The following is a 27,108-nucleotide window of genomic DNA, read 5'->3' on the forward strand; positions in this document are numbered from 1 at the left end:
ACGTATAGAGAAGAATATAATCTTTTATGTTGATTTAGCCTCTCAACGTTCTAATCTTAGCTACTTTCCATTTTTATAAGGGATATAAGATGACTAAAAACTACTTCATAGCTGAGATAATTTTATTCCATTCGAGTAGATCACTAGATCAGGTAGTTCGTTTTGAATCGCAATCCAAGACAGGTATAATTCAATTTTGCTGCATGAAGGCGATTAGATCACATTCTTGCACTACTGCTTGTATTTTGTCAACTTTTTGTTGAGGCACTTTGTGACTTCGCAGCAGAAGTAGTACCACTCCATCCCATGGGCCGCTTTGTCCACCTTGTCAGGGTGGTAGCAGGCGATTGCTTGGAGAAGGCATTTTTTCGCTGATCCCGATGACTTTACGTTGCAATTCATGGCAACGGTGCTGGATTTAGGGGGCCAAGCATCGAAGAGCTTCTGAACGAACATTTCAGTGGACAGGGAAGATGCCGTCAGTGAATTGAGTTTCTTCAGCTTGGGTTTCAGTGACTCCAAAGCCCTAGTCTTCTCCTCAGTCTCTTGCTTTTCCCGCTCCAAACGTCTTTGAAGTTCTGCAAGAGGATAGACATTGACGCCGGGAACTTAAAACAGGTTTAAGAGCAAACAATTCATGACACATTATCATTTTTTAATCTACGTCTAGGGGAAAAACTTGAATGTAATGCAGTTGATTAGTATAGAAATAGCGCACGGCACGGCTCGGTTTCTTCAGATGGTGCGCACTGCGTACTCGCCTAGCGGCTCGTACGCAGAGGCGGCACCTATCAAAGAAACCTCGCGTGCACTGCACTTACATTGTCGCACAACGGAACAAGTGCGCGATTTCTTTTATAAAATAGCGTTTTTTATGAATACCCCCCCCCCCCACACACACACACACACACAAATTAAAAAACAGCATTGTACGCAATGAATTGTTTATTGATAGACAAATTTCGGCAACGTGATAACGCCAGGTAATAGCAGTCTAAAGGCCGCCTCACACTACGATTACGATGGGATGCATGTAGCATCGCAAGCGTTCGGTAATACTCAATGTACTGTACTACGTTAGATGCGATGGAATGCAATTCAACTTCACGAGCGTGGTATATCTCTCTCTTTTTCTTTTCTTTTTTTTTTTTTGCGCGCGACATCTGCACTCCCGTGCAGTGCGCCGAAAAAGTTGAATGCCACGTGACGCATTTTGACCAATTACCATGCTTGAAATCCGCTAGCTATTTTATAATGTTGATAAGCACAAGGCAGGCCGTATCTACAAGTACAACTGTGATATAAATAATGTTAAGGAAATACACTGAGCACGAGTAAACCAACATCAGCTGATGATAATTATACCAAACATTTTGTTGCCTTAGTCATATATACTTACTATGCAGTTATGAGCGTGTGTGCGTGTGTGTGTGTGTGCGTGTGTGTGTGTGAAGTGCATGGATACTATTTTCAACAACAATACAATGCGCGACAAGTACAAAGCACAGACCATTAGAAAGAAATGGGTAGAAAACTAACAATACACGTCATTTCGGGGAAGATCAGTACAACAGGAAGGTGTCCTTTGATTTCCCCTGGAGATTATTTCATCGTGTCACAATATGTGAGGGAAAAGGGGATATGAGAAGGAGTCATTTCAAGTGCTAGCATGTAGGCCTATATGGGTCCCATTTCAATGTCGAGGTATGAGTCCGATACGTACCTGCTGCAGTAGCCATGCGCTTCTTGACACTTTCCTTACAGGCATCCACATTCTGCCGAAGGGTACGCACGTTTGTCATTACATTTCCTTCTCCGCCACACGTTCTCTCGGCATCATCCAACAAAAGGGAGCATCTCTTCATGTACCTGAAACACATTGTGACAGGGGTCAAGACTTTGAATAGATATTAGAAAAATGTCCAGGAGGGGTAAATTGACCCCCTCTGAGTTAACGCAAATCTTGCGAAATGTAAGTGAGTGGTCCACGAGTCGGACACTGCGTACATTTTCAGAATTACATAAACATACAGTGATACATGTACTTCCAACCAGACAATCTCTTTTCCCCTTTTCATTGGAAGTAAATTATACAATAATGGATACAGGCGTGATATGGGGGATTTGAAAATCACAGATTATCATTTACCATACTGAATTAAATTTAATTCAAATGCATAATGTTGTGCAAATGAAGCGTGGCATGATGTACCTTAGACACTCTTCGTATTCGTTGGTTTGGGATATTTCCAGGCAAGTGTTGTAAGCATATTGGGCGAGTGTCACTTTACCAACCGCTTTAGAGTGACAAATCGGCAGGCACTCTAGAAACTCTTCAAGTTTGGTAGCCTTGACTGTACATGAGAGAACGTAATACAATGAGTGAATGGATTTCAGTTGTACATTATTAACATGAATGACAAGAGTAAACCCCTTACTTCTTGTGTTTAATCTGGCGTGTGAAAAGTTTTCTTAGCATTGTAGTATAAGGGACATAGATAGGGGAGACCCAGGAGACTTGAGCCACAAGGAGAGTTGATCCACCCCCTAAATCTCACACTTGCACTTTAGATAAAAAGTTAAAACTCCCTCTGCTGGTAGTGTATAATATAACTTTCTTTCCAGTTAAGTCAGCAAGATCCATGGTAACTCATGGGAGATTTTGTGAAAGGAAAACCAAATATCGCGCTGAAAAGTGGATTTGAGAGTTAGAGGTAAGACCCTTCTTATTATTCATATACTAGCAGTTACTTTGGTCGCAATATGGGCAACGCGTAGCCTCTGCATTGTTGATTATTTCTGATGTTTTTGGTTAAATATGATGCAACTGCTCTAGTGGTAGTTAAGTCACATGCAAAAATGGCCGACCTTTGGAGAGTTGAGCCACTCATCATGAGGAGACATGATCCATGGCTCAACTCTCCTTTTACCATTATCTTATTTATACAAATTTTTACTTTTCTTTCAGACAATGCCACAAATATACAAAAGGACATCAGGATTGATTGATTCAGTGATTCAGGATTGCTCCAGCGAGGAGCAAAAGCAGTCGAAGAGTTGAACAGTGTTCGAGCTGCCGCTCGAGCATTTGGTGTAGATCGAATGACACTCAAGAGATACATGGATAAAATGACCGTTTTTGTATAGGGTTCTTTGTACATTGTAGAACCCTATACAAAAAGGGTCTATAAAGAATCTTAAATACGGGACAAGAAGAGGTTCTAATCAGCACATTTTTTCTAAGAGTGAAGGGCACCATCATTTGTTGTGTCATTATTGTTAAAGTTGTGTTGGTTCACACTGCAATCATGGTATTCTGCATTTCGTTGAATCTAACAAATCATTTGTTGAGGTCATTTTGTTATTTTGTATTGTTTTGCCAGGTAGATGGAAGAGTCACTGGTTGGCATTATGTTGTTCATGGGACTACATTTTTTGAGCAGATATTGTTAACAATATGATATCATCGTCTGAAATTTGAAAGGATGTGACTGGAAAAGATGTGACTGTATTCAGGCAATTCTGGAAAGTTTTGTGGCCCCTTGTTGTCTTTAGACGTTGAATGAAACCCCATGGAAATTGAAATTCACAACAAAGAGGATGATACATAAATATCAATAGCATAGCCTGAAGCTGACGTGAGCTAAATGAAACAAAATGTCATGTTAATTTCCACGCACTACAATCTTTATCTCCTGTTCAAGGTTGCATATCTGTTTGAGCGAGCTCTGAAAAGCATTGTAAGATCTAAGTAAGGGTTATATCAGTTGTGTTTTAATGTTGTTTTAAAGTTTTAATGAAGCTGCCAATGGTTTTTCGCTTACTCAATTATTGTCTTCATGAGTAATGATTTCTCAAAGAAGTTATTGTGTTTTAAAGGGTGACACGACATATGCTCCGCCGACAATTATTGCTCTGACATTAATATCTCTCCGAAGAGAGAGTGAGCCTCATGGGTATGATTGAGTTTTTGGGTCAGAGCAGGGTAAGGATTTGGATTAGGGTTAGGGTTAGGGTAGGGGTAAGGGTTTGTGTAAGCTTGAACATTAGTAATTCGTGCCGGAGCATTTGTCGCCGGAGCATATGTCATGGAAGTGTTTTAAAGTTATTGATTGTCGGCCCCAGGTAGCCAACTCTGAGTCAGAACATTTCGATGACATCATCAATTTGTCTTCAACTTGGAAAGCCTATCTTGAAGTTCTTTCTATCTGAAAAAAAAAATCATAGTTCTCTGTTAGAGTCATTGTATTTCAATTTACAAAATAGTGATATTCGATAAGAACAGCACATTAAATGTATTTATGCTGGCCCATCCTCACGAGATATACGACTTTCCCACTCCCTAGTACAGTGTGGCACAACTCTCCCATGGGTGGCTCAACTCTCATTGCGGGTATGCTCAACTCTCCTCGTCCTACAGGAGACTTGTGCCATTTGACATCTTTTTTTGAACGGGCTCTTATTCTGAAATGCAATCATCTTCCGTATAATTAACAAAACTGGATTATGACATATGATCTTAACTTCCAACCATAAGAAAGTCTTCAGCCCAAAATACAATTAGGGGGAAATATGACAAATTATGTAAAAAGTGGCTCAACTCTCCTGGGTCTCCCCTACATTGTTATCTTCTCCTCCAAATATTAGGATGACAAGTGCATTTACACTGCTTATATTTTAACCATTTTAGTCTCTGAAACCATATTTCTTTGATTTTTCAATGATTTCACAAGGATTTGTGAGGTAGAAAAAATCAAAACATCAATCGTATTACAGCCCTTGGTTCTTCATTGGTTCATAGTAGCAGATTTTTAAAATCTCAGCATAATCTTAGAAGGTTATACAGAATAGGTTTCTCTCTCAAAATGATTTTGTAAATTCCTTTCGGCTTTGAGTAGATTTTGACAAACATAATATAAAACATATGCAGTAGTTCCAAGTAAATGACGCAGGTTGATGACATTTTGAAGTAAAGTGTCCCAGCACTTGATAGCTTAGATACAAAATAATGTCTCTCCATTGAAAAAGAATCAAACGAAATACAATTTTCATCAATATCTGACATACTTGCAGACAGTTACCATGAACCAACTTGTTTGTATATTGCATTTTAATGTAGCGGATTAGCCGCCACGATTGAACATTCACGACAACATGACGAAATCGTTTTCATATGACGAGGATGTTTTATCAAGCAAAATTCATGAAGCAACAATATCCCCATCATTGAAAGCTTATACAGGGTAAGTTAATATAACTTTACAGCGCTAAAGTCATTTAATGTGAAGTTTATGATATATTCTTTGTTATTTCTTCTATTTCATTTTACTAAAGGGGAATAAAGTAAACAGTGCTTGTATATCAAAATGTGAGATGTCATAATTGCCTTATTTTTGTTCATGTTTTAATGAAAGTTCAATGCCCTTCTAAATCAATTTCAATACTCTGTATACTGTTTATGTTAGTTTCAGCACAGATAGGCTTTCCAATTTAACATCATAAATCTAGCATGATAAGCGCATTAAAAGATTACATCGGTCTCATATCTGGGAACTTGCTGCCTTTACAGAAAATCGTTCAGACTAAAAGCGTCGAGAGTAATACTTTCCCCAACTAACATACGCACATAAATGGCCTCTAATTATACAAAAATATGATAGACAGATTGCTTATTTTCTGTTCATCGCTCCTTTTATGTCACGGACTAAAATAATGCGCCCAAAGTGTCAAACTCAAAATTTTAAGCGTATAGTAAAGTGCGCAAAGAAATGAACAAAATCTGTGATTAATGTCTGTCTACATTTAAAATACATATAGGTCCTATTACCTCATCAGGTATTCAGTAAGCATGATATTAAAAAAAAATCCTCTCACCCTCGACCGTCATGTGAGATACCCAGGACCGAAATTCTTGAAGACAGTTCTCCATGCATTTGCCAAGGTGGCTTCTCCATGCCAAAGGTTTGCATTTCCCCTCCGAGAATGCTCGAGCAAAATACTTTGCAGCATCCATGAAGTCATTTTCAATACCCTGCAGAAAGTGTTGTGAACAGTTGAACAAGGAATAATATCTGTAAGTAGATATCTGCATTTCCATTTTTGTAAAAATATACATGTACAACATAATACTACGTTACCCATTGAAGGCAAAAGACAAACTACCAAATAAGATTGGCAGACTGATTGGGCAGGAGAGTTTGAAATTGTTTTTCCCAAATATTGAAATTTTACAGCTTTTGAGCTTTAATTCTGCCAAATTCAAGGGATGTTTTGAGATTCTTATCGAAAATTTTCCAGATTTCATGATGACAGTATGGTTTTCGGAGGTTTACCTTTGTTTTTAAAATTCTACATATCTGCTCGCCCATATATTTCTAAACTTGAAGGCTGATTTTCTGGCAACGGTTTTTGCAGATTTATTACAAAACATACAAAGGGAATTATGAAAATACCAAAACAAAGATATTATAAACATAACTTTATATATATATAAACATATAGAGCTATGCCAAGGTACCTACGCAGCCGTACTACTGTTCTTCCAAGACGATAACGAAGGGAGCGCGTAACATTAGTAGAGTGTTTTGAAAGACAGCTCTGTGTTAGCCTACCTTATCCCCGCTTGGATGGTTGCCGTGTTCTCGGTAAAGGGTGGCCAGTTTCAGGAAAGTCATGGCGACGTTCTTGGCTGCCGAAACACCTTCCTCGTCCGTGCAAGACAACTGGCAGGCCTCCTTGTAAAGTTCAAGGGCTTCTTTGAGGCAACGAACCCTTTGTAGCGACCCAGCCTCATGGTCATCAGCTGACCTGAAACGCCCATTCCCCAAAGTCCTCTTCTCCACTGATGCCGAGACGGGACGGGGAGGGGCAGTAGCACTGGCAGATGATCTCGTGGTTTCGTCTATCAAAAAGCCGTAACGTTAAAAAGATACATGATCTTGTTTCTTCCCAATTTTCGTGTTTTTCATTTTCTTCTTAAAGATATAATTTACAACTTGCAGATGACAAACAAAACCCCAGCTTTAGTGCTTCAAAATAGTTCCGAAATGTGAGTTAGGGATAGAAAAAAAAAAACAACCAATGTACAATTCTAAATCTGTGTAATCAATGTAAAGTTTTGTTAAATATACAAAATGGGAACAATAGTAATGATAAAAATGTTTCTAGACTAAACAATATACCAGTATGGTTTATGAAGAAAAATATTGATATCTCGTTATATTTTAGGCTTTATTGCGAAATTTAATATGGTAGGGTATTTTGTGATACATCTGACCTACACACATGCAGAAAATGTGATATCTTGAACATTTTTGAATCACTGCTCCCAATGGTAAACAGTATACCTTTAACACTTAAAGTTTTTGTGCAAAATTGAGCAGAGAAAATGGGATTCCATCAGGATCCCATTTTCTTTGCTCAATTTCCACGAATAAATGATATTCATTTCTGGTCAGTTTCCATTTGTTTGCCTTTAACACTTTAAGTAGGAGAAATCATTCAAGGGTTAACGTATATCCATCCTGATCAAAGTAATCATCGTCCCATGCACGATGGCTGAATATTATGACACACCTGCCGTTTATAACGATCCGTTGAGTTTGTCACAAAGTAACAGAATGGTGAATTTGGGATTCACCAACGACCCCTCCGATCAAATACGGTCTTGTGTTGTGTTTGGGTTACATTTTACTGTTAAGGTAAGCGTCGTATCTAAGAAATAACCTGCTGACTTGGTCATTCGCCTCTTGACTATTTTAATACAGGCATTCACGGCCTTCCGAAGGCGAGGTAAGGATGTTTCCTCAGCTAATCCATCGTACAAGCTCACGGCATTGTCCAGCACTTTTAAGCATTTCGTCATGTACCTGAAATGCATTGTGAAAATAATCACAGATTTAAGTAGGAACTACATGAAAACTAATATTCAGTGGGACTTTTTTTTTAAATTCACATATATCATCAATTAAACTTGGAAGACGCCTCATAAAACACGGATCCTCAAGGATCTACACGGTGATCTGGGGAGATCCGGGGAGATCCTTGGAAATCCTGGGAGATACGGGGAGATCCGGGATAGTTTCGACCTCGATGGAGTGTCGACGAGCGTTGATATGACTGTACACACGGGATGTCTACGTGACTGGGGCATAAGGCTTGGCAATTGCTTCACCTTCCAATGATCTGCAAACTTTATTTATTATATATATATATATATATATATATATATATATATATATAAACGAACAAGATTCTCAAGGCAATATGGTGACATGTGTTCCAATTTAGTCTGTAGCCCAATTCGTTTATAAGAGTCAGCACTTTGAGGAAGTAAACTTTTATAGGAGCATGGAAAGAAAGAGCATATCAACATAATTTTGACCAAATAATGAAAATGCTAGAAGTTAAGATTGTTACGATTATTTTTTGTATAAATTTTTCTGCTAATGGATTCCCAAAGCCATTAAAGGACAATCAAGAAAGTAGTAATGTCGCGACGAAAACTATAGTAATTATTTCGTTTAAGTTTGATATTTCCTACATTTCCCTTGAAGAACTATTTTTCAGTGCTAATGTATAGTAAAGAATAAACTTTTTTTTTTAATTCAGTTATGACACGGATTATGTTTTAAGACCCCATGCAACCCTCCCCTTCCCACAAAAGTGTTGATGATAGCAATACACATTTTGACAGACTATCAACAATACTGACCAGAAACCGTTTCATGCAATGACACCTACCAGTAAACTAGTAACCACTGAGTATCGCAAAATGTTCGAACTCTGGAAATAACCATGAAAGGTAAACGTAGGAACACATACCGTAGGCATCCCTCGCGGTCGGTTTTGGCTTTTTCAAAGCCAATTTCGTAGAGACCCAAAGCCAAGAAAAGTTTAGCTCTTGCTTTGGCTCTACAGTTCGGCAGGCGTTCTTGAAAAGCATCCAGTCTAAACGCCTTGTCTGGAAGTAAAATAACATGCAGGGAAAGAGTTCGATCTATGAGTTTTATGATTACCTCCCTTAAAACCTCATGCTCTGTCAGAATTCCCTTGAGCTGAATATTCTCAAAATTGTGGTTAAGTGAACCTTCTTAATTCCGTGTATTATTATCCGCGATACTGCCGGCAATTTAACAGGGGTGGAATGACCCAATGTACTGTCTGATAACCGGCAACTTGGCTTAGGCGGCAAATCGATTGCTACATTTGCAGCACTGAAAGTGTGAAAATTTTAACACGCTTACGCATTCCGTATGTGTCAATCAAAAAACCCTTGTAAATGCCAGGGTGAGGTAAACTGGTTTATTTGCCAAGCGTTCAGTACGTGTTGATGCAGTAAGCCATAACAGTTAATACTTACACATTGGTATAAATAACCTTTCTTTTTTCTCAGTTGCATGGTTAGGCACTTTACTCGTTTTGAAAGCGGCATAATGCATTAGCTTGTCCGCCGTAACAGTCTTATTATGGAATTCAACATGTTCAAATAAAGAATAAACTTGCGTATTATACATATATATTATAAACTACAATGACCCGTTAATAGACACTTTATTCGGCAGGCATCTATACATTATTTATCTTTTTTTATTTGAATGCATAAACCCTTTTCTATTTGATATTGCCAAATAACAGGCTTGCTGTCGGTTGCAATGGATGTACTAACACGCATCATTGTTAGAATTACATGTATATCACATCGCAGTTGCTTTTCTCAGTGAATTTAAAAACCAACATCAATATGCCTGATTATGCAAATGACCTTTTTTTTTCTGCTCATGTGCGAAGTGAAACTGTGAGGTGGCTTATCGGTTAAGTTGCTTGCATGATCAATAATATATTTATCAAGTAAGGGATGTCCTATTTTTAACTAGACGTTAAAATGAAAATTTGTGCGTTTTATAGCGTCGAAAGGAGGTTGTCGAAGGTCTGATAAAAGAAAACACCTTTATTCAAATCTTACCAAAATTTCAGTGATCAGTGGAATAAAAATTTGTTCATGAATGATTTAAAAGGAATACATTGCTTACTAATGCACAAAATAATCGAAAGTTTATACCGTATCTTCGATCAAAGATTAGACGATTCACTAAATCGTTTTTGTTTCAACTCATTCCTGTACCTTTAAGTGTAATCCGATTGTGTTTCAGATCCAAATATTCACTAACGCAGCTCTGCAAGCATTCTTCTAGATGGTTGCTCCAAGCCGGGCTTTTGCAGGTTTTCTTGGAATATGCCTTTGCAAAGTATTCAGCAGCTTCCATGAAATGATCTTCAATAACCTGGAGAGTATCAAGATACAAATAGGCAAAGAAGTAATGTAGGGCCGACGCCATTAAACGCCATTTGTACACAAATTTGAGCAGGTGTCATGGAATGTTTAATCTTGCAGTGATGTAATATGTTTGGGACAGAAATTTGCATGTTTAAGAAAATGGTCCTTATTCGAGTAAAATATAGACAGCATGGCTGATTCCTGATCCAGTCCAATAAAAATGATGGAAAACATTTGGGCTATGAAATGTTATTTAAGTGGCATGAAGACAAATTCATTAAATTGAAGGAGAGTCATGTGCAACCAGCCCACCTTATCCTCTCTTGGATAACTGTGAAATTCTCGACATAAGGTGGCCAGTTTCACGGAGGTCACGGCGACGTTTTTGGCAGCCGAAACATTGTCCTCATCGGTGCGAGCCAACTGGTAAGCCTCCTTGTACAGCTTCAGGGCTTCCTTGAGGCAGCGCATCCTTTCTTGCGAATAAGCCTCATGGTTGTCAACTGCACTCAAAGTTCTCTCCTCCGCCAACATGACCGATGCCAAGACGGAAGGGTCGGTTGGTCTGGCAGATGCTTCCGCACTTTTATCTGAGTGCAAAAATAATGATGAAAGCAATACGTTTATCATAATTATAGTTATCACACAACATGGCATTCACCAAGGGTAGTCTCTCCAGTATTAACATTGCTCTCCTAGACAATTTCCCAGAGGAACTTATCATTAAGATTATTATAATTGCTCAGCATTGCCAGGTATAGGGCTACCTATTTGCACACTGTTTGTTAAGAGGGACATTGTGGGCAAAATATCCCGTCCAGGGATGGACGCATTGTGCAACATTCGAACCCCAAGTCCTTCTGTTTTCGAATCCATGAGAGCCTTATCCACTCTAAGAAGACGGCAATTTAAGCTCTCATTCTCTCTTTCTTCGTTATTATGGAAAACATTACAGATGGCCAGAAGCCGAGGCTTTTTTTAATCATTATATAGCTATACTTATCCACAAAATTTTACTCGAAGATATAATTTGTAATTAAGCGCATTTCTAATTTCTACGAAATTAAACATAGTGAAAAAAAAAGTGCGAAAGACTATGTTTATAACATACGGGGCTCCTATGTGACGGTGTAAGATCCTCGGCGAGGGTGTGGGAGGGGGATTTTCCACTCCAACGGTAAGGATTTTTGTGTAAAAACAGCGTACAAAGGTCTTGTTTATAGAACATTTAAAGTAAACTTCTAGAGAATTAAACATGGCGAAAAAAAGTAGTGTGAAGGACTATACGATTATAACATACGGGGTAAATTTATGTGACGGTGCAAGATCCTCCGCGAGGGAGCGAAGCGACCGAGCGGGAGGAAGGTGTGTGAGGGGGATATCCCCCTCCTACGGTAGAGACTTTTTGTAAAAACAGAGTATAAAAGTCGCGTTTACAGAAGATTTGAATTTAAATTTCTATGGAAATAAACGTAGTAAAGAATTACTGCGAAGGACTACGATCATAACTTATGAAAATTGTTCATTTTACTTTGTGTACGGGCAGAGCGAGCGAGCCACTTTTACTTTGCCATTCGTCTGAAATGTATTCATTAAAAGCTCATACGAGATCGCATTTTTTGCAATAAAAATATTCTTACATTGATAAAAAGCATAGAAGAAAGGGAAAATGTAAGGTTTACTAGAGGTATGTTTCATGGGGCACACTCGAGGACGCGAGGCTACCATCTATACGCTAGATTTACCCATAAGTAAATATTAGTGTATAGACATCATAATGTATATTGATAATGTATTATGATTTCGCATTTTCAGTTATGAAAATGACAACTTTTAGACAGGAAAAGTGCCTTTATTGTTCATTTTGGTCTTTAAATAATTGATCAATTATTTGTTCCAGGGGGCACTGGGGGAAGGGGGGGGGAGCAAAAAGTCGTTTTACCTCCCCCATTTTTTTTTTGGGGGGGGGGGGGCAAGTGCCCCCCCCCTTCTTCCGGCGCCCTTGTTTCAAATCGAAAGTTTCATTACTCTGTAATACATTATTTTTATCCATCTTCGTTGTCGATTACATAGCAGGCCTACGTTTTGATTTTGTTATGTTATTATTTGAGTATTTTATTCAACAACGAGTCCAAAAGTGGCACACAGAACTACGTCATAATATTATGACCGATGACGTCAACCTGCCATAGGCAGCACTGCCTGATTACAAGTTCGGAATTATGGCCAGTGTTGAGATAATAATCATTTTACTCCAGTCCTAAATAGCACCGAACATACGAAATCAGCCAATGTGTTTGTCCGCCACCCCTTGATTTATTATGCATGATTACAAGTTTTCCAGTTTCAGTTATTATAGTATTAATGTCACTTTTCGGGGAATCAAAGCACCCTACGTGAAGTGCACAAATTAATTGTTCAAATCTACTCGAAAAAACAACAACACAAACACAACCATATACTTTGTTTCTTGATCTTTTCTGTATAGTAGTTTGACGTGAATGAATAGCTAGTTTTGCTATATACTTATGAAATATTACCAGGTTTGTATTGTAACCTAAACACTACTTTATGCTTATGTGCGGTATTAACATATATTATGATAAACTGATTAGACCCATCTAAGAGTACAGTGGATTGGAAGTTACAGGTGTACAGGATAATGGGTAACGCCGTAATGAGAATCCTCGCTTGAAAAAAAAAAACAGATTTCGCCCAACTGCGCATGCTTTCCTGATTGATATTTCATAACAATGGAAAAAAAATGATCACACTAACACACACTGAAACACGCACTCGCACAGAGGTAACTTTATTTCTTTAGTCATATTTAATTGATAGCATTGTCCACCCCATCATTGTTTCTTTTGATCACGCACCTCATGCCTGCGTACTGAAGCTTCAGTTGATAATTATGAAAACAAATTTACAAATAATTACCTATTCACTCACTTACCTTTCGGGTGATGCCTATGACTGCTGCCCTTTCTTCCCGTTGATGAACGAAAGTTGCTTTCAGTTTCATATTCTTCCTCCTCGTCGTCGCCGTCGTCGTCGTCAGAGGTCTCTACCGAGTTTAACTCCGAGGTCTCTTCACAATTTGAACTCCGATCGGAAAACTCTGAGGCCGTCGCCCACTCATCATCCGTCTCACTCTGGGACATCAATCTCACACGTCGGGCGACATACCGCCAAACATACCCCTTTTGTACAATACCCAAATCAAAGATGACCCCGTCTTCTTTTTCTATGGTTTGATGATGGTTGCGTGGATGGTCGTCGACGATTGCAGAGTGGGGGAAAAAGACATCTTCGTAGACAATCAGATCGAGAGAATGACGGTCGATAAAGCCGTACCCACGTGTGGCTAAGAAGCTCTTTACAACACCTGTTACGTCTCTTTTTATAAGAGTAAAATCGTCTTCTCCCTCATCCTTACGTGCCTGTCCGCTTGTTTCCTGACCCATTGAAAATCCTGTGAACGTTTTCCAGTGCAACAATTGGGAGTTATCAAGGGTTGGTCGAAACTTGCTCGGACAGCAGGACTATACACGACTGACAAGAGGTTTCGATACGTCGAGAATCCAAGTTTTTAGTTTGTTTCTTTTTTCTGACTGTGTTGGTATAGACGTGTTATGAAACGATTCAAGACGGCTGTTTTAAACTCGTAACTCATAATCATGCAGGGTATAACTGCGACGAAGCTCAATATGGCACCGTAAGGTGAATAAATGTCCACGAACAGAAATGAAAACGTACACGGCATTCGCTATATAACGTCGGGTCCGTCAGATTGTTGGGTTTCAATGATTGTGCATACACAGACTCGCCCACCACCAGTAGCTTAGCTACACAGAATGGGTTTTCCCCATCCATTCATCTGCAGCATTCACTGCACCATGTTTCCCAAACATGCTTCACTGATTGCGCAATCGTTTAATATGGCAAGCAATGCATGTATCAATCCCAAGTTATCTTTGCCAATGTGACGTTTATGCTTTCTCCCAGAATAGTGCCTGAACAACAACGTTTTGGGGCTGTCCGCACGCCCAAGATTATTATCTGCAACGAAATTAAAGACACATCGTTCTTAAATAAAAGACCGGTATCTAGATCTTTTGACTGTTTTACTACACCGTACGTTTGAATGGTTATGACCCTAAAATGCTCTTTAATAGTATTGCTTTAGGGTTCGCATTGGTGTCAAGATCTAGGTCAAATTACCCAATCAAAAGAAAGAAAAAAAGTAAATCCAAATAAAATATACTGCTCAAATTAATACATGTAGAGATACTCTTACGATTCACACTGAATGATATACATGGCTTTGTATGAACAACAAAGGCCTAGGTAATGTTTCCATATCTCTGATCATTCATTGAGTAGCAATGGTCATCACCTTAGTCAACTATATAGTTGAATTAGATTAATGTCAGTTACACAGGCCCGTAACTAGGGGGGGGGGGGGTGTTCAGGGGGTTCAAACGAACCCCCTCCCGCAAGGGAGCAGGGTCCGCTTGAACAAAAGAAAAAGGTGAAAACTTCTTCCCAAAGCTCCAAATACGACAGAAGAGTGATACGAACATGTTCAGAAAATGCTCACACTGATTTGGAAGTTTTAGCAAGCTTTTGGATTCAATTGTTATTTTATATACAGGACAAGCCACCATATAACAGTGTACCAGCATCGTTGGATGATTTAAAAGTACAACGAACTATGAGATAAGTGCAATGTTTCCTATATACGCAGAAATATTATACAAATATCGGCTCACTCGCTTGTATACTAATTTAGAGTATTTTTTTCAAGTCCTCAGTTTGTTGGTATAAATCGTTGTCTATATAAGGCCGTCACTATATCTTGATAAGAATTGTAAGATTTAATAACCAAAATATGACAAGAATTCCATGTTTTGTATAAAGCTGAAATACAAAAATTTTCGGCTTGTTCGCTGCGCTCACTTGCCAAATTTATCAAAATTTATTACGTTGAAATCTCCCTCAAAAGACCCCTTTTAAGTGCTTGAAAAAGCATATCATGTGGATTTTTTTTAACTCCGTGCCGGGACCGAGACGAACTATGAGATAAGTGCAATGTTTCCTACACAGAAATATACAAATTTTGGCTCACTCGCTCGTACTAATTTAGATTATTTTTTCATGTCCTCAGTTTGTTGGTATAAATCGTTATCTATAAGGCCGTCACTATTATCTTGATTAGAATTGTAAGATTTGATGACCAAAAAATGACAAGAATCCCATGTTTTGTAAGGTGAAATACAACAATTTTCCGCTCGCCAACAGCTGCGCTCGCTCGCCAAAATTTATCAAAGTTTATTACACTGAAATCACCCTCAAAAGACCCCTATATAAATACGAACATGTTCAGAAAATGCAAACACTGATTTGTAAGTTTTAGCAACCTTACACAAATGGACTGAATTATCTTTCACGTTCTGATGGCTGCTTTTATTTCATATTGGCGTGTTTTGAATGCTTGAGTGCCTGCTAAGGTTCATGGCGCGGCGCACTTTGAGTACTGTAGTATAGAGAGGGGGAAAGGGGTCATTATATCTACATGTATAGAGTCGAGTCATAATTTTTTTCAACTGATTACTTTTTTATGCTTTTGTTCTTGTTTACGTGTACCATAATTCCTCACGCGCAATATACTAACGTTATATACACAAGTGACTCACACCCGAACACCCCAAAGGAAAACTCAATGCGTGTAATTTTGATTACTTGATCCTATATCCCCTCCTATTTCAGCAATGTCTGTTGTCCATTGAAATTTGAACAGCGTATATGGGCTGAGTTATGATAAACAAATATAGTTTATCTGTGCATACTCCAAATAACTGCAGGAAAATGTAAGTTCTTCAAGACATCATTAGTTTTCTTCAAAGGCCTATAGGGTAGTCGCGATGGTAAGCATGACTATCTATAACAGAGCTATTATGACATGTCTTTAAAGTATATAATTTCTACTTTATGTTATCATTAGGAAAGAAAGGCATTGCACTTACTTTTTCTCAGACTGATGTAGTAAAGAATATGATATCAAAGGCTGCGGAAGACCCTCTTCTTCGGAAGACCCTCTTGTTATAAACTCTCGCACTATACGGGATACGTGATGGAAAGGCCTTAAAGGACTGGTTCAGGACCTTTCTAGCCAACAGGAAACAGTTTGTCTGTATTAATGGCTTTAGTTCCAGTTTAAAAACACTATCTTGCGGGATCCCTCAAGGATCTCTTTTGGTTCCGCTTTATTCATCCCTTACAATTTCAAAAATTCATCTAATATTTTGTCCTTCCTTCTTTTTGCCGATGATTCCAATATTTTTTTTTTTCACATCGAAACCCAACAACCCTTTTAGATGAAGTGAACAGTTCAAATTTGGATTCAAGCAAACAAGTTGTCTCTGAATGTAAACAAAACCCATTCAATGTTGTTCAGTAATTCTGTCACTCGTTAACAGGTGATATAAAAATGAATAATGATTAATTCAAGATGAATCGTCTAAATTTGGAGGTCTTTATAATAATGACCATGATCTACCATGGAAATATCTCATTGATGCTATTTATCTAAGATGCTTTCAAGAAATACTGGAATTCTAAATAAGTTCAAATCTTTTTTTTTTTTCCTAAGTATATCTTGAAAATTTATATTCCATGTAATATTCCGCAAGTCGCACGGAAGGCTTGCCCGGAAAGGTGTGACACGGCCTGAAAGACAAGCCTTGCGTGCGACTTGCGAAGAACAATTTCTGCTACCCGGAGGTCCCCGCGGTCCCCAGCTACATGGATATTGGCAGTTTCGACACCTCTTCTTGCCAATAAAACACTATTTTATTGTACTTGTATAGAATGCCCGCAGATGACGCACGCTTCCGGCCCATAGGTAGGCCTATAGATCCACGCATCTTACCTACGTACTTCAAGCGGGTCAACTGCCTGTGACTTGCGGGATGCTACGGTCCTCCTGCGAGATGCGTGACCCTCTGCGGGCAATCCTCGCGACTCACCCGGAAAAAGTGTTGAGCACTCTCACAACTTGGCTGCGGGTAAATCGGACTAGCGTGCGCGCCTCCGGGCAATGTATGTACCGGCGAGATACGTGGAAAGTACCTCAGGTGCGGACCAACTGCAGGGAGCGCCGGATAGCAACAAATTTTCCCTGCAATTCAACCTGCAAGGCTTCCCCAGACACGGTTTGACAAGTCTTTGAGCATGCTCAAAATTTGTTCCGAGTGAGCAGATCGCGGGAGTTTGCCCCCAGAGGTACACGCCGGGCACCAGTAACAGGGGCGGATCCAGGGAGGACCGCAACCGGCGCACGCCCCCCCCCCCCCTTTATTTTTTGTTGAAACAAAAGAAATAAAAAGAAAAAATGGGGGAGGGGTGCGTGCGCCCCCATTTAATTTTGTAAACGCGCCCCCTCTTTACGGAATTCCTGGATCCGCCCCTGAGTATACAAGAAGCTCTTTCTCTGTCCCTGTATGTTGCGCGTAACTGAAAACGGATCGGTTTCGAAGCTCTCACTCAGGTCACACGGAATACACGCAAGTAGCAGGTAAGTAGCACGCGTCTAGTTGGTAAGACGCAAGTTACAGATCTCGCCAACATATCCTACCCTTGTCCGCAGAAAATTCTCCTGCGTGCTATATATATATAATAGAAAATCCCTACTCGCAACAAGCCCGTTAGCTTACCTGGAACAGCAAACAATCATTGGACCAAATAGCCGTCCAAGCAAAGGCCATCAGATTTTTATTAAAGTTTATGAGGAAAGTGATGAAACATATCAATTTGATAAAAAAAGAGGGGAAAATAAGAAAAAGGGGAACCTGGCGTATTCTAAATAGCCTACTTAGTACTCAATTTTGAGTGATACAAACCATTAAAACCAAAACAACAATTTCCACGATCGAGAACTCTGGGGGGCGTTTCATCAATGAGCCAGCTCGCTAATTGCTATCAGCCGATCAGACGCAAGGATTTCAGTAGCTTTTAACAGTTGTCAGTGTATATCACTGACAAAAAGTTTCATGAAACGGTCCCCAGTGTAGAGTTCTGTGAGGCAGCAGGGCGGGGAGAGCGATTCGAGGATCGCCGAATCTCGATTGCGCCACCTACGTTAACTTTCGACTATTTTCATATTGAGATTGACAAGTTATCCGAACGAAGGTACGGCGTACCGTGACTGAAATTTCATCGATTGTCATCGAAAAATTCGTAAGTCATTATGTTAAAGTCATTAAGGTTACTATAGATTAGATTTATGCGGTACGTTATACTCGTGCGTATTTCAGCTTACCGTAATGTTTCTAGCATTTAAGCTTAGATAAGAAGATTATTTCACTTTGATGCTCACATGTACCTACCTATGTGTGTTACCTTTCCACTAGCAGCGTGTGTGGAAGGAGGTACATATTTGTACTAGTATACATACATGGATGTAGATCCGTGGTGTGTCATACATTGTGAATACGCGATGAATGAAAGAGGCTGGTGTGTACTTTGTATGTGATGATGATCCACAGCATTTGTAATACATGTATGGCGCCATATATCTGTCATAGAAACATTCAGTATGTGCTCGTCTACGAGGTATTTTCTAAGGAGGTATTCCTCCCACAACGATAAAAGTATAGACACTAGATCTAATAGTAATAATACTGATAGACGCAATCCAAGTACCAGAGTACATTGTATTCCAGTCACTTTGTTTTTGTTTTTTATTGGTGTGTGTAGCAGTAGTGCAAGAATGAACACAAGCAGAAGAAATAATCCAGGACTTTTCTAAGTTGAAATTAATTCATTGTTCTGAATTTAAAAACCATAAAACAAGAGAAAACATTAGATAAAAGCAATAATTAACAATACTCAAGTTTGGTATGTAGTTTTATATTGAGTGTAAATTAATTGTTCAATAGATTACCTATTTCATCTTTGACAATCAGTTTTCTTACGTATGTTAAACAACTCCCTTTCACATATTTCACAATGAAGGCATCACATGTCAACCATACTTAGTAATATACTAGTTGTATTGGCACAAAATAAACAAAATGATGAAAAATCCATAAAATTAAATAAAAATTAGCATATTTGCACAATTACTTAGCCTTAATTAGAAAAATTAGACTTCTATGGTAATTTTTGTAAACTTAACTATGCATTATTGTAGAGTACGTCACGAACTATCTGCATGCCGAACTTGGCAAAAATCAGACATTCCAAGGCCAAGATACATGTAGTGCCCCCCCCCCCCCAATCCACAAAACTGTCAAAAAGCCCAGTCTTTTTAGGGTTAATTTGTCAAATTCTGCGAAAGACAAGGTTTTGAACTTGCACATGAAAGTTCTTGTCTATCCTTTAAAGCAGTGGATGCCAATAGGCTCTAGCAATTCTTCTGGTTCAGCAATTACCCAAAATGTAATGAAAATTTCATGCCACGGAAAGGCTACTGGCTCCAATTCACAAAAATTTCATGTTGCAAATATTTCTTGCTTTTTGCTGTAGGTCTATGACTTAAGTCACAGTGTAGAGCACATATGCTACAACAGGTTTATAGGTTCTACCCATTAGTCTACCAGCATTCCTCTAGCCGGTTTTGTCAAACATGAATGTAAATGCATCTTCTTTGTCTCTATATAGGGAAACCTCTTGGGAACACCTGTGGTGAGCAATTATCATCATGCCTTCAGAAACGACAGAAGCTGTTCAGCCGACGACTGAGGAGACCACCAAAGATGATGGTATGAAATGAGTTTTTGTTTCAATGGCTTTCTTTTCACACACAATGCAGTCAAGTAAATCGCAGCAACATGGATTTTACAGGACTCTGGTAGCTTGCTCTGTTGGCTGCTATTTTGTAGATTCTGCTCCCCTATTTGTCCTCTGTGATTTCTATTAATGTTAGAATCCAAAACATGACCTGTAGTGTGATGATAAATGAAAGGCCGACTTGGTTGAATTGTGTTTGTGTGTGTGTATGTGTATGTGTTCATGTAATGGATTGTTTGTATTTTTTTTTTTTGAGGGGGGTGGGGTGTGTCAGCAAACATGCCTAAAAGTGCAGAAGAAAAGTAAATACCAAAGTGTCCACTTTTGAGGGTTCTTTTCCCATTGAAAGTTGGATAAGCTGGATAGTCTGCTTTCTTCCCTTGCCACTTGAGCCCATTCATGATCAGACAATAAGGAGTTCCAAACAGAATCTGTACATTGGTTTATGCTGCTTTCAAACCGGTCAACCTGCTGATTACCCACGATGATTTTACTCGCGGAGAATACACAGCATTGTACGAACGAACAAATGGGAGTGCATGTACTATTCACCAGTGTCCATTACATGATTACATTTTGAAAGAAATGCTTTGATATCAATGTTTATCTTTGTTTTCATTTTACTTCCGTACACCGCCTAACCCCAGCCGAGTCATCTGGATCAGATACAGACAGTGAGGACTCTGCCCCCGAGCAGGAGGAGAGCCCCATCTCCACGGAGCAAGCGGACCTCCATGCCCAGTTTGGGTCTGGGGAGGAGCCGGCCAGCAAGGCCAAGCAGAGCAGGAGTGAGAAGAAGGCCAGAAAAGCCATGTCCAAGCTCGGTCTGAAGGCCATCTCGGGTGAGTGGGGAAGCCCTTAATAGTGCATACGGTGTAAAATTAGGGAGGTTTTTATTTTGACAAATTTCACGAGTTGGATACTATTCGCGAATTTTACTATGGGCAAAAATATTTACGTGATCCCGACATGAATGTGACATACACATGTACGTTTCTGCATCCACTACTGTACTCAACTGCAAATTTAGCCACCCTCAAAATTGTCTTGAAAGCCCTTATTTGTGAGAAACTAGGCTCGCTAAATTGTATCGCTTGGTGACACAACATTTGCTCCTGTGACAATTGCTCTGGTCTTATTTTCTCCTCGGATTTAGGGTTAGGGTTGTTCATTTTTGTCTACAGAACTTGATTGTAATTCAGTTGTTTTTTTCATCACAACCCTGCAGTGTATGGTGGCTCTGCTCACCTTCACTAAAAGATCCCATTGGGTGTCCTAGGGCAGTCCAAAATGTGCACTGGTAAATTGCATGGTTCAAATATTGGCAGCTTTGCTTATGCACGGCTGGCCTGGCAAAGTTATATAATCTGTGACTGATGCATACACATGTACTATGAATTCTTGTGTTCTTAAATAACTGTTGCCTCTTCGAGTGCAGTCTGTAAACAAGACATTACCGTAGATTCATAATTACTGTCAGCGCTCTTTCTCATTTGCAAACTTTCCAAAATTCAACCAATTAGATTCTGCAAAGCATTGTATGCTTGAATTAACAAGATTTGAACTATTTCACTATGGTGACATTGGCATCCATTTTGAGTGGACATTGATAGCATGCTTCTCACAATGTTCAGTAAATGGTAGAATGTTATAAACATTAGTAAACCTTTGAACTAAAACTACATCATATAGGACCTGTATTATGAACGTGGAAACTTTCATGCCATTGATATTAGTCACTAGTTTGTTTGACATAGTTCTAGTTTAAAAAAAAAAAAAAATAGCGAACTTTCACACTTAGAACTTCCTTGTCTACAGTAGCTCAGTTTATGTTTCATGTGTTTCATGTGTATGCCTTGTATTTTAATCTTGCAGGTGTACAGAGAGTGACCATCAGAAAATCCAAGAACATCCTGTTCGTCATCCAGAAACCAGATGTCTACAAGAGTCCAGCATCAGACACTTACATTGTTTTTGGAGAGGCAAAGGTACTATTAGCAGATAAACCAGAGTTAACTCTGGATTTATAACAGAAAATGCAAAGTGACACTATATAGAGGCGACTCCCATTCTAACAAAGTCCTCGGGGACCAGCAATTTTCTTTTTTTATATCAATTTTTTTTAAATAACGAAATTATAAAGTAATCAAGACAATACAGATGATAATTTTAGGACATAAATTTTTCCTTTGTTGTATTGAGATTTCCGTTATAACTATGTTCGTTATGACTGGAGTGTACAGCATATCTGAAACAAAGATTTCCACATAATAACAGTATTAACAAGCTTCACTACTGCTCCATTTGCATGTCATTGGATTGTGCGTAAATCTAAAAGACAGATTGCTATGCAGGCATACTTTAGTTGCTGTAAGTAATTTATGGTTACGTTGTCTGCGTACAGATTGAGGATCTGAGTCAGCAGGCGCAGATGGCGGCGGCGGAGCAGTTCCGAGCTCCGGAGAGAGCCCCCGCAGCTGGCGGCGAGAAGGCCGTGGCCAGCGTGCAGCCCCAGGCAGAGGAGAGTGATGGAGAGGATGGGGAGGAGGTGAGATTTTTTTTTATTTTTTTAGGGCAATTACTTATCAAACCAGGGTGGGCATTTCATGAAGTGTTTTGTCTGACAAATTTGTCATACATATTTGCTCTCAGGCAATCAGATGCAAGGATTTCAGTAGCTTATAATACTTTATCAGAAAAAAATAACTGACAAAACGCTTCATGAAATTCCCCCCCTTTTTTTTTTTGGTTGGGTTTTGTTTTTTTTTGTTGGTTTTGTTTGTTTGTTTGTTTATTTGTTTTACCCATATGCCATTGTGCCTCCTGAGGGAACTTGCCGATGAAGAAGAGTTTGAATGCAAATACAGATAAACGCCATTCTCAAACATTTGTAAGTAAGGTCATCAAGTACAGAAAAATTGATTCAATCTCAAATATCTCAAGTTGATAAAAGTGGATATATCAGTTTTTGCATGTAAACTCTTCATATGTATGTTTACTGTAAAAGTGGAAATTTTCGCGCATTTCACTCAACCCGAAACTAGCATGAAAATAAAAGCACACAAATATTTTTGTTTGCCATATGTTCCAGTCGTTGATGACTTGATTCCGCGGAATTAAAAACATGCGAAACTCTTCTTACCCTGCCGAGCGCGAAAAATTAGTGCACGAAAATATCCACTTTTACAGTATAGCACCAAAAAAAAAAAAGATTGTATACCAGTGAGGACTGTTCTTTTGTCACAGTAAAAGATTCTTTAGTTGCATTATTGCTGTAAAGCAATCTGAGTGGGAGGGTCATGAATGTCGTTCATTCCATGTAGTGACAAGTTTGTGTAGTTTTCTCATGCTTTTATTTGTTTTGTTTTGTTAAAGTAACTGTACAATATTGGTCACTGAGGGAGAAATTGAACCAATCCCATACAGTTTCCCGGCACATTGTTTGAAAGCGTATGATATAGCAATAATTTTCTGTATTTGAAAATATCCATGCTCTGTTCCATATTTTCCAGCATTAACATGTTGATGCATACTCTCCTAGTCCTAGAGTTTTGTTTTCTTTTTTGTAAAGTTTTGAGCTACCATAACATGGGCTTATCCCACATATTGAAATGCTTTGTTATCTACCATGCTTTATCTCTAACCAGATTGACACCAACAACATCGAACCCAAGGACATTGAACTAGTCATGACACAAGCAAGCGTCTCGAGGAAAAAGGCTGTGAAAGCGTTACAAGAAAACAACAATGACATTGTTAATGCAATTATGGTAAGTATGCATCCATGCAGCTTTTGCTTTGCCTCTGTGGTGTATACTCTTCATATGTCGTTCAGGGCTGAACTTCATACAGAGTCTAGAAGGCACTTTGCAAAGTTTCTTAGTTTCACCTTGATTTTCACATGAATATGGAAAGAAGTGACAAGAATTATTTTAACAAAGAAGACTAGCATATGGTTTTCTGTGACCTGAATAATGACCCTGTACATTGCATTCAACATGCCATGTTAAGATAGAGGAGTTTTTCAATATGTTTACCTTAGCTTGAACAACTGAGCAAGACCTTTTCCACTCCAGCTCAAGGCACATGTAAAGAAGGGAGTTTCATCTACGTGGTTGCCATAACCAATAATGATATTACGTAATGGTAAAATGCAGCATTTTCACATGTTTCGGTGATCTTCCCCACCTGTCCAAGCCAGCATCACTGGAAACCTTGATGAAACTCTTACGCTTGTGTGACACAACCATGCAATTTTGTATGATATGTAACTTGCGATCAGCAAAAAGTGGGAATTCTGCTTTAAAAAAAAGCAAACAAAGAAAACCAGTGATTGCCTTAGAAAACAAGGACAAACACCTTATTGAACTGCCACTTTTTGCTCCTCAACAAATGTGCATGTGTCACACTGACGAGACCATCTTTCAAACGTTGGTGGCTTGCATCAGCTCCACCTCTCAACTATCATCACATGCAACATTCCACTCTCAATGGCCACAGCTCAACTTTGCAAATGATGAACTCCCTACTGCATCTCTTTTTCTGTATTCCACAGTCCCTAACGATGTCCTAGCACAAGGAGATGGTGGAGGATGGAGGAGGAGGCAGAGGAGGAGGATGGAGGAGGGGGAGAAGGGATGAAGAGGAGGGGGTCTTGTGATCTGTTTGCAAATCTTCCAAATGAGTTTTCTTGCTACAAACCTGTCAAGCTTTGTGTAAACAGTGGGAGGGGGTTTACTGAACACTCTAACATGCATGGGTACAAACAGCTGAAAACTATGGCTCACCATTCACTCTTGACCCAAGTGCAACCCTCATATTAGCACCAAATTTGGCTCAGTTTTCTACTCACAGGAGTGTTAGATGCTTGTTTCATAACAAATGACATACAAAGCTTTGGATATCAGTATGTATTTTACTGCTCACTAATGCCGTCTTTTGTATTCAATCAGTTTCCAGTCATCATAGTCCAAAACTTTGATCCAACTTGATCATGTTGCTCATAATGGATGCACAAATTTGAGAAAATTTCATTACAAAGAGATTAACGCAGTTACTTTTGAGATGACATGTTTTACCAGTATGAAGGACATTAGTCAAAAATTGGGCAAGCAAACTTGCACACGTAATGAAGAGTTTTATTCTACTCAGTAGGTACTCCACTGCAGATTCGATAATTCATTATGCAAAGTGATAGGACAGGTTTAGGAACATGATGTCAAATATAGCCAATGATGGTGCATGACTTGTCCCAAATGAGGGAGTTAAGTATTGTTCTTAGCTGGTAAATTTGCAAACAGATTATGGTTGCTGGATTATGCAACCAGGAAAACATGCATAGGAGTAATTCCCTGCGATTTTTTTTTTTTTGGGGGGGGGGTGGGGAGGTGGGAGGGAGTTATGTTTTATTTTTATTTTTTTTCACAGTTTATTTTGTCCAAAAAGTTGATTTTCTGTGTTTGAAGTAGGTGCCCTCCTGTTGATTGATTATACTAATAGCAACATCAATGATCAGTTTATTTCTTTGTATTTACAAATATATAATCCATGTTTCATATCTCATTTGATTTTTTTTCCTCCCATCAGTTTTTTCTAATTTGTTAAATCATCCAAATCTTTATTAGTACTACATAAACACATTGTAGCTACAAAACATTTTGTCGACTCTGTTTGGTCTCTTTATTGAAATGTGCCAGAGTGGTTTAGAACATCTACGAAGTTGAGAGGGAATATGATTTATATGACAATACATTGTATGTGAATGATGTACGTGTATACGCGGTTATTTTTGCATACAAAAATTTTCAGGAATAAGGAGGTCACAGACATTTTCACGAGATGTTGTTTTCGCAAATTGACACAGAGGCCATCATGAGCGCACTATAATCTTGGCGCATGGTAACTTTTTTGTTGGTCCAATTTGTGGTCCAACTTTGATTCGCAAAAACTTAGACCCTCATGAAAATAACAGCTTACACAGTAGTTGACGTCTTCAAATGCATCACGATGCACGATGTGCACAACTAATACTGTACAGTACCTTAATCTGCCCTTGTCCGGTTTCTCCACCGAGGATAAAGGCCTACACTACGTACATGTACATTTGTACATTATATTACATGGGGTAGAACTGCCGGAGGGCTAATTGACCATTTGGAGTGCATATTATCTTGAAAATGTGTACGACAGCTCATCATCTTGAATGAAGCACAAGAGACATTCAACATTAATTTGAAGTTTATAAATAAACAGTGATTGCTTATACCAGAATGATAAAAACAACGAACATCACTAGGTGATGGCTAGGTGCAGAATCTAATTGTGCACAGGTATGTGTATTCAGTTGAATTTTGGACTTCAAATCTTCAGAAAGTTTCAAGGTGTTCATGGAGTAAAAGGTATCGGGCTCTGTAATTTTTCTCTCCCAATTTTCTAGACCTTTGATGATTTGGTGCTTGTTTTAGGTAGACTGTATTATGTGTGGGGTGTGTCATGATGCCTAGTTGTGTGTGTGAAAGATGTCTTGCTATTAACCCGTTGAGGACGAGTCCCGAGAATACTCGGGTAGGTGTCTATGGGAAATGCGTGTTATAGCAAAATCAGTCCGTCCGTCAACGGGTTAACAGATACACAAGGGTGGGAGTGACTGTTGGTTTGTGTCTGGTTCATGGATCATTTTCTGTAGCATTGAACATACCAGGCCTCATACACACTTTGTGAAGTTTGCAAGTCAAGCTGAAGTAATCAGAAAGATCACACCAAATGCAATGCATGATACATACATGTGCTAAAAATTTCATTACAGGACAGAAATAAACTTGTGCTATGTGTGGATTTATGTAAATCTGTTACATTTTTCCTGGTAAGGAAATGGCTCAAAACAAAACACAGAAGATCATTCTGTTGGAGATGGAATGTATAGTGACTGTGACTGTGGCATCCAGCCATGACAATGGAGAATTCTGAAGTAGTTCAAAGTTTCTCTGTATTTCCAGAACAATTTTTGCTATTGCTGTACCAATACCGCATTGTGTCAT

General features: G+C 38.9%; 2 protein-coding genes across 2 annotated transcripts; one reads left to right on the top strand and one right to left on the bottom strand.

The window, feature by feature from the left end:
• Positions 1 to 231: 231 nt before the first annotated feature.
• LOC139709773 (uncharacterized) lies at positions 232 to 14,062 on the bottom strand. The gene is made up of 10 exons (XM_071621738.1): positions 13,233 to 14,062; positions 10,589 to 10,866; positions 10,124 to 10,283; positions 8,824 to 8,962; positions 7,726 to 7,868; positions 6,612 to 6,901; positions 5,875 to 6,031; positions 2,213 to 2,354; positions 1,724 to 1,869; positions 232 to 578 (listed from the first exon to the last, which is right to left on the bottom strand). The coding sequence occupies exons 1-10, from the start codon at positions 13,741 to 13,743 to the stop codon at positions 232 to 234; spliced, it is 2,313 nt and encodes a 770-aa protein (XP_071477839.1). The 5' UTR covers positions 13,744 to 14,062.
• Positions 14,063 to 18,454: 4,392 nt separating this feature from the next.
• On the top strand, positions 18,455 to 25,434 carry LOC139710257 (nascent polypeptide-associated complex subunit alpha-like). The gene is made up of 7 exons (XM_071622192.1): positions 18,455 to 18,517; positions 19,943 to 20,043; positions 20,719 to 20,913; positions 21,947 to 22,059; positions 22,476 to 22,619; positions 23,719 to 23,841; positions 24,627 to 25,434. The coding sequence occupies exons 2-7, from the start codon at positions 19,983 to 19,985 to the stop codon at positions 24,642 to 24,644; spliced, it is 654 nt and encodes a 217-aa protein (XP_071478293.1). The 5' UTR covers positions 18,455 to 18,517; positions 19,943 to 19,982; the 3' UTR covers positions 24,645 to 25,434.
• Positions 25,435 to 27,108: the final 1,674 nt, after the last annotated feature.

This window comes from Diadema antillarum, unplaced genomic scaffold, assembly GCF_040938485.1.
Source record: "Diadema antillarum isolate AM-2024a unplaced genomic scaffold, OU_Dant_1.0 scf00000038, whole genome shotgun sequence".
Taxonomy (NCBI): domain Eukaryota; kingdom Metazoa; phylum Echinodermata; class Echinoidea; order Diadematoida; family Diadematidae; genus Diadema; species Diadema antillarum.